The sequence below is a fragment of the Apium graveolens genome, unplaced genomic scaffold, assembly GCF_009905375.1.
Source record: "Apium graveolens cultivar Ventura unplaced genomic scaffold, ASM990537v1 ctg3591, whole genome shotgun sequence".
Lineage (NCBI taxonomy): Eukaryota > Viridiplantae > Streptophyta > Magnoliopsida > Apiales > Apiaceae > Apium > Apium graveolens.
In genome coordinates, this window is record NW_027418169.1 from 89,382 (window position 1) to 104,327 (window position 14,946).

At 31.4% G+C, this 14,946-nt stretch overlaps 1 protein-coding gene across 1 annotated transcript; it reads left to right on the forward strand.

Annotated features, from left to right (window-relative positions):
* Positions 1 to 1,288: 1,288 nt before the first annotated feature.
* Positions 1,289 to 2,102, forward strand: LOC141701215 (uncharacterized). The gene is made up of 2 exons (XM_074504906.1): positions 1,289 to 1,522; positions 1,659 to 2,102. Exons 1-2 carry the CDS (start codon positions 1,289 to 1,291, stop codon positions 2,100 to 2,102), a joined length of 678 nt encoding a protein of 225 aa, XP_074361007.1.
* Positions 2,103 to 14,946: the final 12,844 nt, after the last annotated feature.

The following is a 14,946-nucleotide window of genomic DNA, read 5'->3' on the forward strand; positions in this document are numbered from 1 at the left end:
AATCACCTCCTATATATAAATTCTGGTCCCTAGGTATCAACCTAACTATTTCATCCAAACAATCTCAAAAAATCTTTCTCGCTAACTCACTCAAACCAACATGGGGTGCATACACACTTACAAAATTAACGATCTCTTCATTAACTACGAGTTTAATCTTCATAATCCTATCACTGACTCTACTCACTTCTACTATATTCTCCTTCAAGAGAGAACTTATCAAAATACCCACACCATTCCTTGTATTACCAACCCCTGAATACCACAATTTAAACCCGTTAGCTTCCTTAGTACTACTACCCTTCCACTTAGTTTTCTGAATGCAAATCACATCTACCTTTTTTTTCTTTAACATATCCACAAGTTCTAAAAATTTCTCGGTCAGAGAACCTACATGCATCGTACCTACTCGAAAATAAACATTAGTTGACCTTTGCCCCTCCCGAGAAACTCTTCTCCCTAAATTACTACCAATATCACCACCACCACCCCTACTTCTTACCAAATCAATCAATTATAGATAACTCTATTGCACGAAAACACACAACTTATAAATGAAAAATACACAATATATAACAAGAAACTATAAAATACAAATAAACTATAAATAAATAAATAACAAGGAAATATATCTAATGACAACTCCTATAGATACCCTAATTATCAAACTTGATGATAAGGCTTTCATCTCCCTGTATTTCTTTTAATATTGGCCCTTTTATATTGGTACTATCGGAGAATCTAGTCCATTCAGAGGCAATTTGTACACCAGTTAAAGTATATTTATATATGGTTGTGTTTATTTGGTGGCGGATCAAGTAAGGAGTTGTTTGCCAAACCCGGAGAACTGGGGGAGAAAAACAACAAAGTAAATACGAGTAAACCGGGATGGGAACATGTTTGTATATTGCTTTGGATGAATAAACCACAGTTTTCTTGGATAAAAGAAGGACATTTGTATTATTTAATAAAAAAGATCATATCTCTTCTCTCGCATTTATTTTTCATAAATGAAATAATAACACAGAAAGAAATTCAGAAATTGTGTATGTTAGAGAGTAGAGGGGGTAGATAAGATTAGAGATGGCCGGAAATGAATAGATAAATGGTTATTTGGGAAAGTTTGGTGGCTAAAGGGGTGCCATGGATATATTTGAGGGTGATACAAGAAATGTATTTTCAGGTAAGGACGTGTGTTCGAACACCGGTTGGGGATGCTCATTACTTTCCGGTAGGAATATAACTTCACCAAGGATCCTCGCTAAGCCCATTTCTTTTCGCAGTTATAATGGATGTTCTAACTAGGGGTATTCAGGATAGTGTACCTTGGTGTATGCTATTCGCGGATGATATAGTCATAATTAAGGAGACAAGGGTTGCAGTTAATGTAACATTAGAGCGATGGAGGTATATATTGGAGTCTAATGGATTGCGGATTAGTCGGTCTAAGACGGAATATTTGTGGTGTAACTTTAGTAATCTACCGAATGGTGAGGGGGTGGATGTTCTGATGGCCGATCAAGTATTACCCCCCAAAGATAATTTCAGGTATCTGGGTTCTGTTTTGCATAAGGAAGGGGGATAGATGCGGATGTTACACATCGTATCAAATCAGGATGGCTAAAATTGAGGGCTGCTACAGGAATATTATGTGATAGGAGGGTCCCTTTAGAGTAAAAGGAAAACTTTATAGGGTAGCGATCAGACCGGCCTTGTTATACGGGTCGGAGTGCTGGGCATTGAAAAAGGCTCAAGAGTGTAGGTTAGAGGTGGCGGAAATGAGAATGTTAAAGTGGATTTATGGACGTACCATGTTGGATAGATTGTCAAATGGTTTTTTCAGGAATAAATTACGAGTTGCGCCTATTGCAGAAAAAGTGAAGGAAGGTCAATTGTGTTGGTTTGGGCATATTAGGCGAAGAAGGATAGCTACTCCAGTGCGCAGGGTGGAAGATTTAGTGGTATCAGGATCAAGAACGAGAGGGAGGCCAAGGAGGACTTGGGCTGATCTACTCACGCTGGACTTAAGGGCCCTAAACCTCAGTGCTGACATGACCTCAGATAGGAGATCTTGGCGCAGGAGGATAAGGGTGGCAGATTAGTTTGGACTTTCGTAGTTTGCATGTGTAGTTTGTAATTTAGTGCACTTTTTGGTAGTTGATAATAATTTTATTTGTCTAGTACTTATACTTCATAAGTTTGGTAGTTTATTCTCATAGTTATTAATAGTCTTAGTTGCTCGTGTAGGTGCTACAGCGTCGTTTTTTAATGCCATATAACTAATTACATGATATGGTAGATGGATTGTGTGCTGTTTTAGTTTTTTTGACAGGTTTGTGGTACTTCAAATATTTAGTTTGGAGAGTGATCTCCAAGGGAAATATGGCGTTTGAGGCATCAAAAAGAGTGCAGGAGGAGAAATAGAAGAGGCTTACAATGATGAACCAATGAACGAAGCTTTTTACGGTAAGTCCCATGCGAAGAAGGACATGGGCTGAGATATTATATCATTGTTTATGGTTGCCTCGCTTTCCGTACTTATGTTTATGGATCATTGCTTACCTAGGACACACATATTTGTGCATACACACAAGTCGTTGGTCTTTTCAGGAAACAACCTCTTCATTCTTTGGAATGAGGGTAAGGCTGCGTACGATACACCCTCCCCAGACACTGCCCTAGGTGGTGTTATTAGGTAAGATTGATTGATTGATTGAAAAAAGTTATTATAAATGTAACTCAATTCTTTTTCTTAACATTGACATTTAATTCTCAAAGGGATAATTCTTGTTATGGAGGTCATGTAAAAACAAATACAAGCGGCATTCCATGTCAATCTATATATATATATAGAAGAAAAATGGGATACTTATTGTACGGTTTTAAGTTTTAACAAAAGTTTGTTCAAAAAACATATAAGAAATAAAAATGAAGAAACAGGGAAATACAAATTATTACCTTAACCTTGTTAAACAACATCAATTCATGAAAACCTCCAAATCTTATCTACTTAATCCTCCACCGATTCATTTGGAGATGTGTTTAACCTTAGAACACCAAAACACTTTTTTATAGAAAATACAAATAACACCAAAATACTATTTTATAGCCATGTACAAGTTTATTTTGTTTGTAAGGCTGCGCCCACTTGTGCTTGTATTAGGGTTTTACCTACCTTTTTTATAAACTCCATTTTGCAGGCCCAGTTGTATATCATGGGTTTCAATGGGCCCAATATAGTTCAAATTTTTGATTCAATATACTTTGCTCCATGTATTATGTAAATTAATTGGATGTGGATGTAGAAGCCTAAAGAAGTATTACTCTAATTTATTTTGTGTTGTAAATAAAATGACATTCTAAAAATCAAGTGGTAAGCAGTGTATAGAAAACATAACTTCAAAATGACATTTTTTTGAAAATTCTATATTTTATATTGTGAGATTATATATAAACCACCTATTGACCTCAATTAACAATAATATATGTAGTAATCCAACCCTAACTAACAATAATAAATTATTTTTCATGCAAAAAATAATATTTACATAACCACATTTAATCAAATTAAATTTCTACAGGTATAAGATAGGATAAAAAAATTTGACAAAAAATTATACGTATGAGAAAAATGATACGGTTTATAAAAATATTTACTAATTACTTTGTTTATTTAAACATAAGAATTAAAATGAATGATAATATAACTGTTGATTTTTATTTAATTATTAATCAATTTTATTTCGAAATTATAATGGTCTGACTTGACTATATGTACTTTCACGTAATTATAATGAATATTTTTAATATTTTCAACTGTAATAAAAATTTATTATTGAAAACCATGCTTATATTTTTTTAACTCAAAATTTTTAATAGACAAGTTTTCTAATAAATTTTGGGTCTTTCCACAAAGTAGGAAATGCAAAGGGGCAAAGTCAGCCCACTTTGTATTTTTTTGCTAGCATTCACAAAAAGGTTGACCAGTACACAAAGACATTATTTTGTCTAATATGTACCAAAATATAATTCCATTATGATTTTAAGATGAGTAAGGAGGATAGGTTCATATATTAGTTCTCGAATTTCTTTTTTGAATAAAATTATAAATATTAAACTTTAATTCAAAAAAATATATTTTAAAAAGATATGTAAAATTATTAATTTTAGATGAAAAAGTAAAAAAAATATGTGTTATCGGACGATGATTATGGCTAACTAAGATTAGCTTTAAATTTTACCGGATAATCCCTTACTGAGATTTTATAAACACTTCAATAATCAGACAATGATGGTCAGCTAAGATGACTAAATGCAGTGCAGAAAATAGTATGCAGAAAAGTAATAAGAACAGACAAGAATTTTAGCCGGGTTCGACCCGTAATCCCCTATAGTCTACGACCTGGTGCGTTACCAACTTGGTAAGACAATATATTATTGAATAACAGTAAGTTTAAAACTTGGTAAGATAATATACAATAATATATCTCCCTTTATCCCAGCTGTTGATAATGGCTTGCTATAACCCTGTTTCTAAACCTGCCCTCTAAGTACTACATTAGCCAGTAGTACAAACTTCTCTAGCACTAGTTCACCAAACCCTTATTTCTCTTAGCCAACTATCCAGCAACTAATCAATACAAATTGAACAATACAAATGGAATGATAAAGTAATTACAACTCAAACTATAGACTCACTAAGATAAAACACGTGTATATAATTAAAAGCTGGAGAGTATTTTAGAACCAATAAAGATCAGTTAGTTGTGAGTGTTCTTGCTGCAATACATCAGTCATAAAAACTGCAAGAAAACTCGTATATAAATATACACTAACGTTTAAAACAATCTCAACAACTTACAACAGTTAGAATCCAACTCTAACGTTTAAATTAGTTGGGATGATTTCCAATATTCATATATACGTTTAATAGAAGAGATAAAGAAACAAAAATGATCAGAAAAAGTCTCTTCTATTTTGGATGAGTATAAAACGTTTTTTATCAGATTTCTAGGAGATAGAGTTTGAAAAGAAAACAAACTCCTACAAATTAGGAACTGTTTTAAAGTTAGAATTTTTTTTATAACTGAGCTCTAATATATATAAACCACGTATAATATAATAGAGAAGTCCATATAATTCGTTAAAAGAAATTCCTGAAATATCTCCTTGAAAATATATTTCCTTGTTGAGTCTGAACTGTCCATCTTGGCTTGCTATTGTTCTGAATAATGTGATCATAGCTTGCCGAAATAGATTACTGTCTTATGACAGCTTGCTGTCATGATGCTTAAACAACAATCTCATTAAGATGATATATCCTACAAACAGTCTTAAATAACAACATAATGGCTTGCTGTGTTGTGATCATCAAAACTAAGGAGTTACAATCTCCCCCTTTTTGATGATTACACACATTTAGGAGAATTATAAAATTCCCCCTAAATCTATGCATATCTCAAAATTAAGAAATACTTTATAACACACTACTGCAAATAATTAAACTGTAAATAACAACAAATGCATATCCAACACAACCAACATAGCAGCATATCATTACCTCACCAATTTTTAACATAACCAAAGCAAATCAAGTATTAAGCAAAAATAACTATCATAAACCAAGTTCATAAACCAAGTAGCAAACCACACCAGATTAACCATAAACCAACAGATGAAAGAAGTCTTAAATAAACCTTAAATAAACATAAATCTCCTAAATTTCGTCACCTTAAAGCATCAAAAAGATCTAGGTTGAGGGCTGATCAGAAGTGTTGAGAGCATCCTCTTTTAGAGAAAAGAAAGCATCAAAACACACAAAGAAGTAAGCACCAATAAACAGATAATGGCATGTCAAAATTAATAAATCAAATCAAACACAAATTATGACATTTAATAAACAATCATACTAAGCTAATATGAAAATTAATAGTAAGTTAACATTACCAAATTTCTAAAGATAGCTTGCCATTATACACTGCACATGACAAGTTCTCTTCGAATGGTAGAAAATCTTGCTTCGCCAAGGGGTTTTGTAAAGATATCTGCCAATTGATATTCAGTAGGCATAAAAACTAATTTAATCTTACCTTTGGCAGCATTATCTCTCAGGAAATGGTGATAAAAATCAATATGCTTTGTTCTTGAGTAATTCACAGAATTCTTTGATATGTTGATGGTGCTAGTATTGTCATAATAGATTGGAACTTTACCATACTTGATTCCAAAATCTCGTAGAGTGTGAAGCATCCCCAAAATTTGAGAGCAACAACTACCCCCTACTAAATACTCATCTTCTGCTGTGGATAATGCAATTGAAGTTTGTTTCTTACTTTGCCAAGATAGAAGAGTTTGTCCTTAGTATGTACAAATACCACTTGTGCTCTTTCTATCAGTTTGACATCCTGCAAAATCTGCACCACTATACCCCACAACATCAAATATTCTTGTAATAGGATAAAATAACCCAAGATTAATAGTCCTACTTAAATATCGAAATATTCATTTAACTATATTTAAGTGTGATTCCTTAGGTTTAGCTTAAAAACGAGCACATACACAAATACTATACATAATATCCGGTCGGGAAGTAGTAAAATATAAAAGACTACCAATCATGCCTCTATATTTTTTGATATCAACTGCCTTACCATTCTGAAGTCAGCCCTGCTGTTTTGATTCATTGGTGTAGATTTTGACTTGACATGCTCAAATCCAAATCTAGTCAGCAAGTTCTTCACATACTTTGACTGATGAACATAGATGCCATCCTTAGATTGCTTGATTTGGAGTCCCAAAAATAGTTCAGCTCACCCATCATGCACATGTCAAATTCACTGCTCATACACTTAGAAAACCACTGACACATAGAATCATTAGTGGATCCAAAAATTATATCATCTACATATATCTCGACAATCAAAATATCATTACCATTTTGCCTAGTAAATAAAGTAGGATCGATTTTACCTCGAATGAAGTCATTTTTGGCCAAAACTTACTAAGCCTCTTGTACCAAGCCCTTGATGCTTACATTAAGCCATATAATGCCTTCTTGAGCTTGCAAACATAGTCTGGATGTTGTTTATGTTCAAAACCAGGGGGTTGCTTGATATAAACTTCTTCTTCCATAAATCCAATAAGAAAAGCACTTTTGACGTCCATTTGAGGTAGCTTGATCTTCTTGTAGCATTCATAAGCAAGAAGCATCCTAATTGATTCCAATCTAGCTACTGGAGCATAAGTTTGATCAAAGTCAATGCCTTCTTGTTGATTGTACCCTTGTGTCATAAGCCTTGCTTTATTTCGAGTAACAGTACCAAATTCATCCTCTTTATTCTTGAAAATCCATTTTATACCAATTACTGAAGTATTCTTTAGTGGCTTGACAAGTTCCCAAACATCACATTGTTCGAATTGATTGAGTTCTTCTTGCATAGCCAAGATCCAATTTTCATCTTCGAGTGCTTCTTTAACATTCTTAGGTTCCTCTTGAGCTAGAAATGCAGCATAAGCACAAAAAATTGCATTGCCTTTCCCTGTCTTGAGTCCATAAGTAATATTACCAATAACCTATTCTGGAGGGTGATTCTTCACTGTCCGTATAGATTTTGGAAATGAATGCTTTGAGATATGTTCATGAGAGGTCTTCCTTATCTTTGAGATTCTTCACTATCCATGTAGATTATGGTAAACTAAGATTAGTTTTAAATTTTACCCGATAATCGCTTACTGAGATTATATAAACAGTTCAATAATCTGAAAATGATGGTAAGCTTAGATGACTAAATGCAGAAAAGTAATAAGAACACACAAGAATTTTAGCCAGGTTCGACCCTTAATCCCCTATGGTCTACGTCTCGGTCCCTTACCAACTTGGTAAGAGAATATATTATTGAATCACAACAAGTTTACAGCTACAAGATATAATAATGTATCTCTCTTTATCCTAACTGCTGATAATGGCTTGCTGAAACCCTATTTTTGAACCTGCCCTCTAAGTACTATACTACCCAGCAGTACAAACTTCTCTAGCACTAGTTCACCAAACCCTTGTTTCCGTTAGGCAACTATCCAGCAACTAATCAATATAAATTGAACAATACAAATTGAATGATAAAGTAATTACAACTCAAACTATAGACTCTCTAAGATAAAACAAGTGTATATAATTAAGAGCTTGAGAGTATTTTAGAACCAATAAAGACCAGTGAGTTGTGAGTGTTCTTGGTGCAATACGTCAGTCATAAAAACTGTAAGAAAACTCATATAGAAATATACACTAACGTTCAAAACAACCTCAACAACTTAAAACGGTTAGAATCCAATTCTAACATTTAAATTAGTTGGGATGATTTCCAACGTTCATGTATACGTTTGATAGAAGAGAGAAAGGAAGAAAAATGATCAGAAAAAGTCTCTATTTTGTATGAGTATAAAACATTTTTCAATCAGATTTGTAGGAGATAGAGTTTGAAAAGAAAACAAACTCCTACAAATTAGGAACTATTTTAAAGTTAGAAAACATTTTATAACTGAGCTCTAATATATATAAACCACATATAATATAATAGAGACTCCTTTCAATTTATTAAAAGAAATTTCTAAAATTTCTCCTTGAAAATTTGTTTCCTTGCTGAATCTGGACTGTCCATCTTGGCTTGCTATTATTTTGAATAACGTGATCATAGCTTGCTAAAATAAATTACTGTTATGAGAGCTTGTTGTCATGATGCTTAAACAGCAATGTCATTAAGCTCATATATCGTGCAAACAATCTTAAATAACAACATGATGGCTTGTTGTGTTGTGATCATCAAAAGTAACGAGTTACGCTACTAAGCTTGGTCTAAGCTTGGTCTAAGGTTTTAAGTAGTTCATCATAATTTTATTGAGTTTGGTAAGAAATGACTATTATGTGGCCCACTAAGCTTTTTTTTTCTAACTAACAAATGGTAGAAAATGACAAGTTAAATTTTATACCAACTTTGTAATTTTTAGTTATAATTTGAATCTACGAGTTATATTAGACTTAGACAATATAATTTTTTTGAAAAAATATTTTAATAATTATACAAAGTAATCATTTATGGAAAGAATTATAAGTTTGTAACTTTATTTTATAATGAGAATATATTTTCAACAAATAATTAATGCTCCCAAAAATATATTAAAATTATTTAAATATCATTTATATTACTTATATATGGTACTCACCATTTTTTATAGTCCTTTGAGTTATTTTAATCCAAATGATTGATTGGAATAAATAATTCTTTAATCATTTCAATATGTTAAAAAAATACAAACAAATAATAAGATCTCCAAACTCTTAAGGTACGTATGCTCTAGAAATATTTTGTAAATTTTAAAAAAATATAATAAAAAAGGAGACCAAAATCTAAATTCAAAGTGTAGCCCAGTCCAGAAACCTAACTCAATTTTTGTCCAACCCCACAACCTACCCCATATGGGTCTAAATTGAGCTATTTCGTGAATATTCAAAAATGGATAACAAAGACAAAACTTCAAAAAAATTCATGTCCGAAGAAATTGATGTATTAGTATATAACTAATAGAAGCTCTCAAGGATAGTTGCACATCCTGTGAGAGAGCCTTAATCAACATTTATCCATTAATATAAAAATTGTTCTTCATTATTGAGTACCTAATTCGATAAAATAATCATTAATGGAAGATAAAGAAACTCAAGAAAATCTTCCACCACCACTAGCAACAAACCAAATCAACCATAATATGAACATATATGAATCCATCAAATTTTTAATCTTGAAGATTAATGAATATCCTTTCTCGAAAGTCAAGATGGCCATATATTTGGAGGTAAGAGATCCTCAATACTTGAACATGATGTATGATGGGCCTCATAGGCCCATGAAACTAGTTGTTATTCTTGATGAAGAAAGAAATATGGTTGAAAAGGATAAAAAAGGATTACTATAGTGGGGATCTTTAATCTATTATGAAAAATATAAAACTTGGACATCTTTTGCATAACAGTCTAGACAGTATGATATCCAATAGGGTGATTAGATGCAAAAAAGCCAAGGAAATTTGAGACACTCTAGAGGTTAAGTGTCAAGGCACAATTGCATTTATGTTAAATGTTTGCATAAGAAAAGTTAAAAAATTACAAAGAAAGCTTACAGGCCTAGATTGATGAAGAGGAGAAAGAGAAGGGACTTGGAGCATTGATAAAAAGGACAAAGATAATGAACTTAAGAATTTTCATCATTTTTTGTGGAACTTGTTGCAAATAACAAGAAAAAAATAATTCATGTCCAAATGTCTCCTAAGTAAGGTCACACAGAAATATAAAATAAATTTAATAAGATAATTAAACAAATATGAACATAAATATAAATAATATGTGGGCTTCCTATCTATAATTTTTTGTTTTTTAATGTATCATGCATATTATTTATGAGGAACATAAAATATAATATAAATATAACTAAATTTGTTTTTCTTACCTTGACATATAATGTTGAAAAGGATAATTCTTGAAATGGAGGTCATGTAAAAACAAATACAAGTAACATTTCATGTCAACCTATATACATATGTACAAGAAAAATAGGATACTTATTGTAGTGTTTTAATATTTATATATAATTTGTGGAAAAAACGCATAAGAAAGGAAAATGAAGAAATTCAAATTATTACCTTAACATTTGTAAACAACATCAATTCATGATAACCACCAAATGTTGTTAACCAAAATACTCTTTGAGAGAAAATACAAATAACACCAATTTATTATTTTAGAGCCATGTACTAGTTGCTTATATTAGGGTTTTACCTACCTTTTTCATATCCTCTATTTTGTAGGGCCCAATTATGTATCACTGATTTTAATGGGCCTGATATAGTTTAAATTTTTTTTTTGTTATAGTATCCTATTTTTATTACAAATTTCGAATTTTTTTACTTTTTATAAAAATATGATCTAACAAAGTGTGCTCGGTATTATATAAATTAATTCGGATGTACATGTACAAGCCTATAGGTAAACAAGTATTAATCTAATTTATTTTGTATTATGAATTAAATGAGATTCTAAAAATCAAGTGGTAAGCATTGTATAAAAAATTTAACTTAAAAATGATATTTTCTCCAAAATTTTAAATTTTATTAAGTGAGATTATATATTAATTCCCCACTTACCTCAACTAACAATAATATAAGTACTACTACAACCCTAACTAATAATAATAGAAGTACTATTCCAATAGATTTAAGTCTAAAATACCTCTCAATATAACGCACAAATTTATTGTCACATAAAATTAATATTTACATAACAATATTTAATAAAATTAAATTTTTAGAGGTATAAGATACGATACTAAATGTTTGACAAACAAGCTATACGTATGAGAAAAATGTTACAATTTTTAAAAAAAATTACTAATTGCTTTGTTAATTTAACATAGAAATTAAAATGAATGATAAAATGAATTTCTTGCACCAATTCGAGATCTACAAAATTCAGCTATGTCGCTCATTATAAGGAAATGGGGAGACTGAAGCCACAACTAAGATTATTTTCAATGGAATCAAAAAGAGGTTGGGAGAAGCCAACCATTTATGGGCCGAAAATTTGTGATGGGTCTTTTGGACTTATCTAAAAATGCCAAGATCATCCACGAGCGAAACGCCTTTCAGATTGGCTTGTGGAACTGATGCTCTTCTCGTGGTTGAAATGGGTCGAGACACTTTCCCCACCGAAGTGTTTGATTTGGAAAGCAATAAAGTTGGCCTAAGAGCTAATGTAGACCTTCTTGAAGAAGAAAGTGAAGTAGTCCACGAGAAAAACCTAAAATACCAACTTCAGGGAGCCCAGTATTATGATTCACTGTGTAAAAGAGCACAATTTCTTTTTCAGTTACCTAGTAGGAGGAAGTTAGCAATGTCAATGCCCGTTAAACAAGGAAAACTTCATCCAAATACAAACCAATATTAGATTACAAATTACAAACCAATAAGAGCTACATGTTTAGTCTCTTTCTCTCTCATCCATGTGCATTATGTGTTCATGTATATATTTTTCGAATAGCTTTTAATTTGATTTTTCCCATTAATCGTTAACTTAATATATAAAAATAATTTTACCATATTTTTCTCCATCTCCGGCTCAACAATTTGCATAGCATATTTGCTATATTTTGACGAGAAATCATTATTTAAGCTTACCTCAATCACTAAGCTGAAATCAATACAATTTCAGGAACCGGTAGATTTTAGTGATTGTCGTAAGCATAATTACTGATTTATTGCCGAAATATATCAAATATGGTATTCATACTGATTATTGGAGGATGTAAAAAAGTTCACCAGTTAACGGGAAAAATTCAATTAAAAATAGAGCGAATAAGGTGGAGTTGTGTGTTGGGTGGTGAAGTTTGTATTTTAAGATAGTATCTTTTGGATTAAGACTATATATATATATTAGTTTGTATTGGATTAAGACTATATAGATATATATGTATATAAAGATGAAGGTTCATAAAACCTATTAACTTTAATAACAACCACGTGTTAGTAACTAATTCTAGAGGAAGCTTCATAAAACCTAGTAACTTTTAATAATAACCAGTGGTTTGATTGTACTTTTTTTGTTCTTTTTCTTACATAACTCTTACTCATATCTCTATTTTTATCCCTTTTATTATATTTTAAATATGGCAAAACTATTCTTTTACATAGATTAGGAACACATATTAAAATATATTTTATATTTTTAAAATGATTTATAGACTTTTCACTTTTTTACACATAACAATACCTTTTATAGAACAATAGTATTTCTTAGCCAACATGAAGAAACAATGAAATTCAAATTATTACCTTAATCTTGTTAAACAATATCAATTCATGATAACCTCAAAATCTTGTTGGAGAACCAAAATACTCTTTCATATCAAAATACTCTTTTATAGAAAATAAAAATAATGCCAAATTATTATTTTCTAACCATGTATAAGTTCATTTCTCATATCAGGGTTTTACCTATCTTTTTATATCCTATCTTTTATAGGGCCCAATTGTGTATGATGGGTTTTAATGTGGGGAATACAGTTTAAATTGGTTCTCTATTTTAGTATCAATTTCTTATTACAAATTTTGAATTCTTTTCCTTCTATAAAAATAAGATCTAACAAAGCGTGCTCCATGTATTATATAAATTAATTCGATGTATATTTACAAGCGAATAGGTAAATAAGTATTACTCTAATTTATTTTGTATTGTAAACAAAATGAGATTCTAAAAATCAAGTGGTAGCATTGTATAAAATTTAACTTAAAGGATATTTTCTCGAAAATTTTAATTTTTTTAGTGATATTATTTATAAAATCCCCACTAACCTCAACTAGCACTAATAGCACTAATATAAGTACTACTACAACCCTAACTAACAATAATATAAGCACTACTACAATAGATTCAAGTCTAAAAAACCTTTCACTATAATGCACATATTTATTGTCATATACAAATTAATATTTATTTTATAACAACATTAAATCAAATTAAATTTTTAGAGGTTTAAGATACAATACAAAATTTTTGAGAGACAAGTTATACATTTGAGAAAAATGATACAGCTTTTAAAAAAATTTACTAATTGCTTTATTTATTTAATCAATGGAATTAAAAGGAATGATAAAATGAATTTCTTGCACCAATTCGAGTTCCAACAAAAATTCAGCTCTTTGGGTCATCCTCAAGGCAATGGGGTGATTAAGAAAAAATAAGATTATTTTCGATGGAATCAAAGAGAGGTTGGGTGAATCCAAAGATTTATTGGGTGAAGAATTGTGATGGGTCTTGTGGGCTTATCGGATAACCCCAAGACCATCCTTGATCGAAATGCTTTTTAGATTATCAACTTACCGCACCAAAGTGTTTAATTTGTAAAGCAACGAAGTTGGCTTAAGAGCCAATATAGACCTTCTTGAAGAAGAAAGCGAAGTAGCTCGCCATAGAAACCTCAAATACCAACTTCAGGAAACCCAGTATTATGATTAGTGTGTAAAGGAGTACACTTTCTTTGTCGATTACCTAGTGATGAGGAAGTTAGCAATTTCAATGTCCGCTATGCAAGGAAAACTTCAGGTAAATTGGAGAGATCCTTACTTTGTAGTTGAAATCATAAGGCCGGGAACGTATAAGCTAAAGACTTTGGAATGCGAACCTATTAAAAACACTTGGTACACTTCCAGATTCCGGAAATTTTTCCAGTACACCTCTCTAAAGCCTTCCTGTTTATTTATTTGGATTATTAAATTCAGTCATTTACTTTAGTAATGCAATTTGAATCTCCTAATGGTGAAGCATGTAGGACATTATATGAATTTCCAATTTCAGTGAAATTTATATGTTTTTCCCTTTTTATTCTCAATTTATGGTATATATATGAGGTGTAAGAACATTTGAAGGAAGATGGAGATTCTAGAGGGATATAGGGAGCCCCGAAGAGGTGACCGTAACCGGCTGTCAAGCCACTACGAATAATCCCGAAATGAATCAAATGGTTAATGATAAGAAGGAAATGGATTGAGGCTTGGAAAGGCGAAGAGTTAGATAATTGATTGCGTTTTACACCACTTAATGCGCTGATTTCCAAATGAGACAAGGAACATAGAGCCCTAAATAAGATATCAGGGAGAGGTGAAGACAAATTCGGGGAAACAATAACCTTTGAGTTGACAGTGAAAATTTGAAGAAAAGGTACGCTCGTCAAGTTTATAATTTATACCAGTTCAGCCCTTCTAGATAGACTATGTCACTCTCCTTCAATAAAGAGGACTACAAGGATGTCATATAACCTTATGGAGATCCGCTGATAATCCACCATGTCATCGGGGAAATAATATATGGAAAGTGTTAGTAGAGGAAGGGAGTTCGTCTAATATCTTATT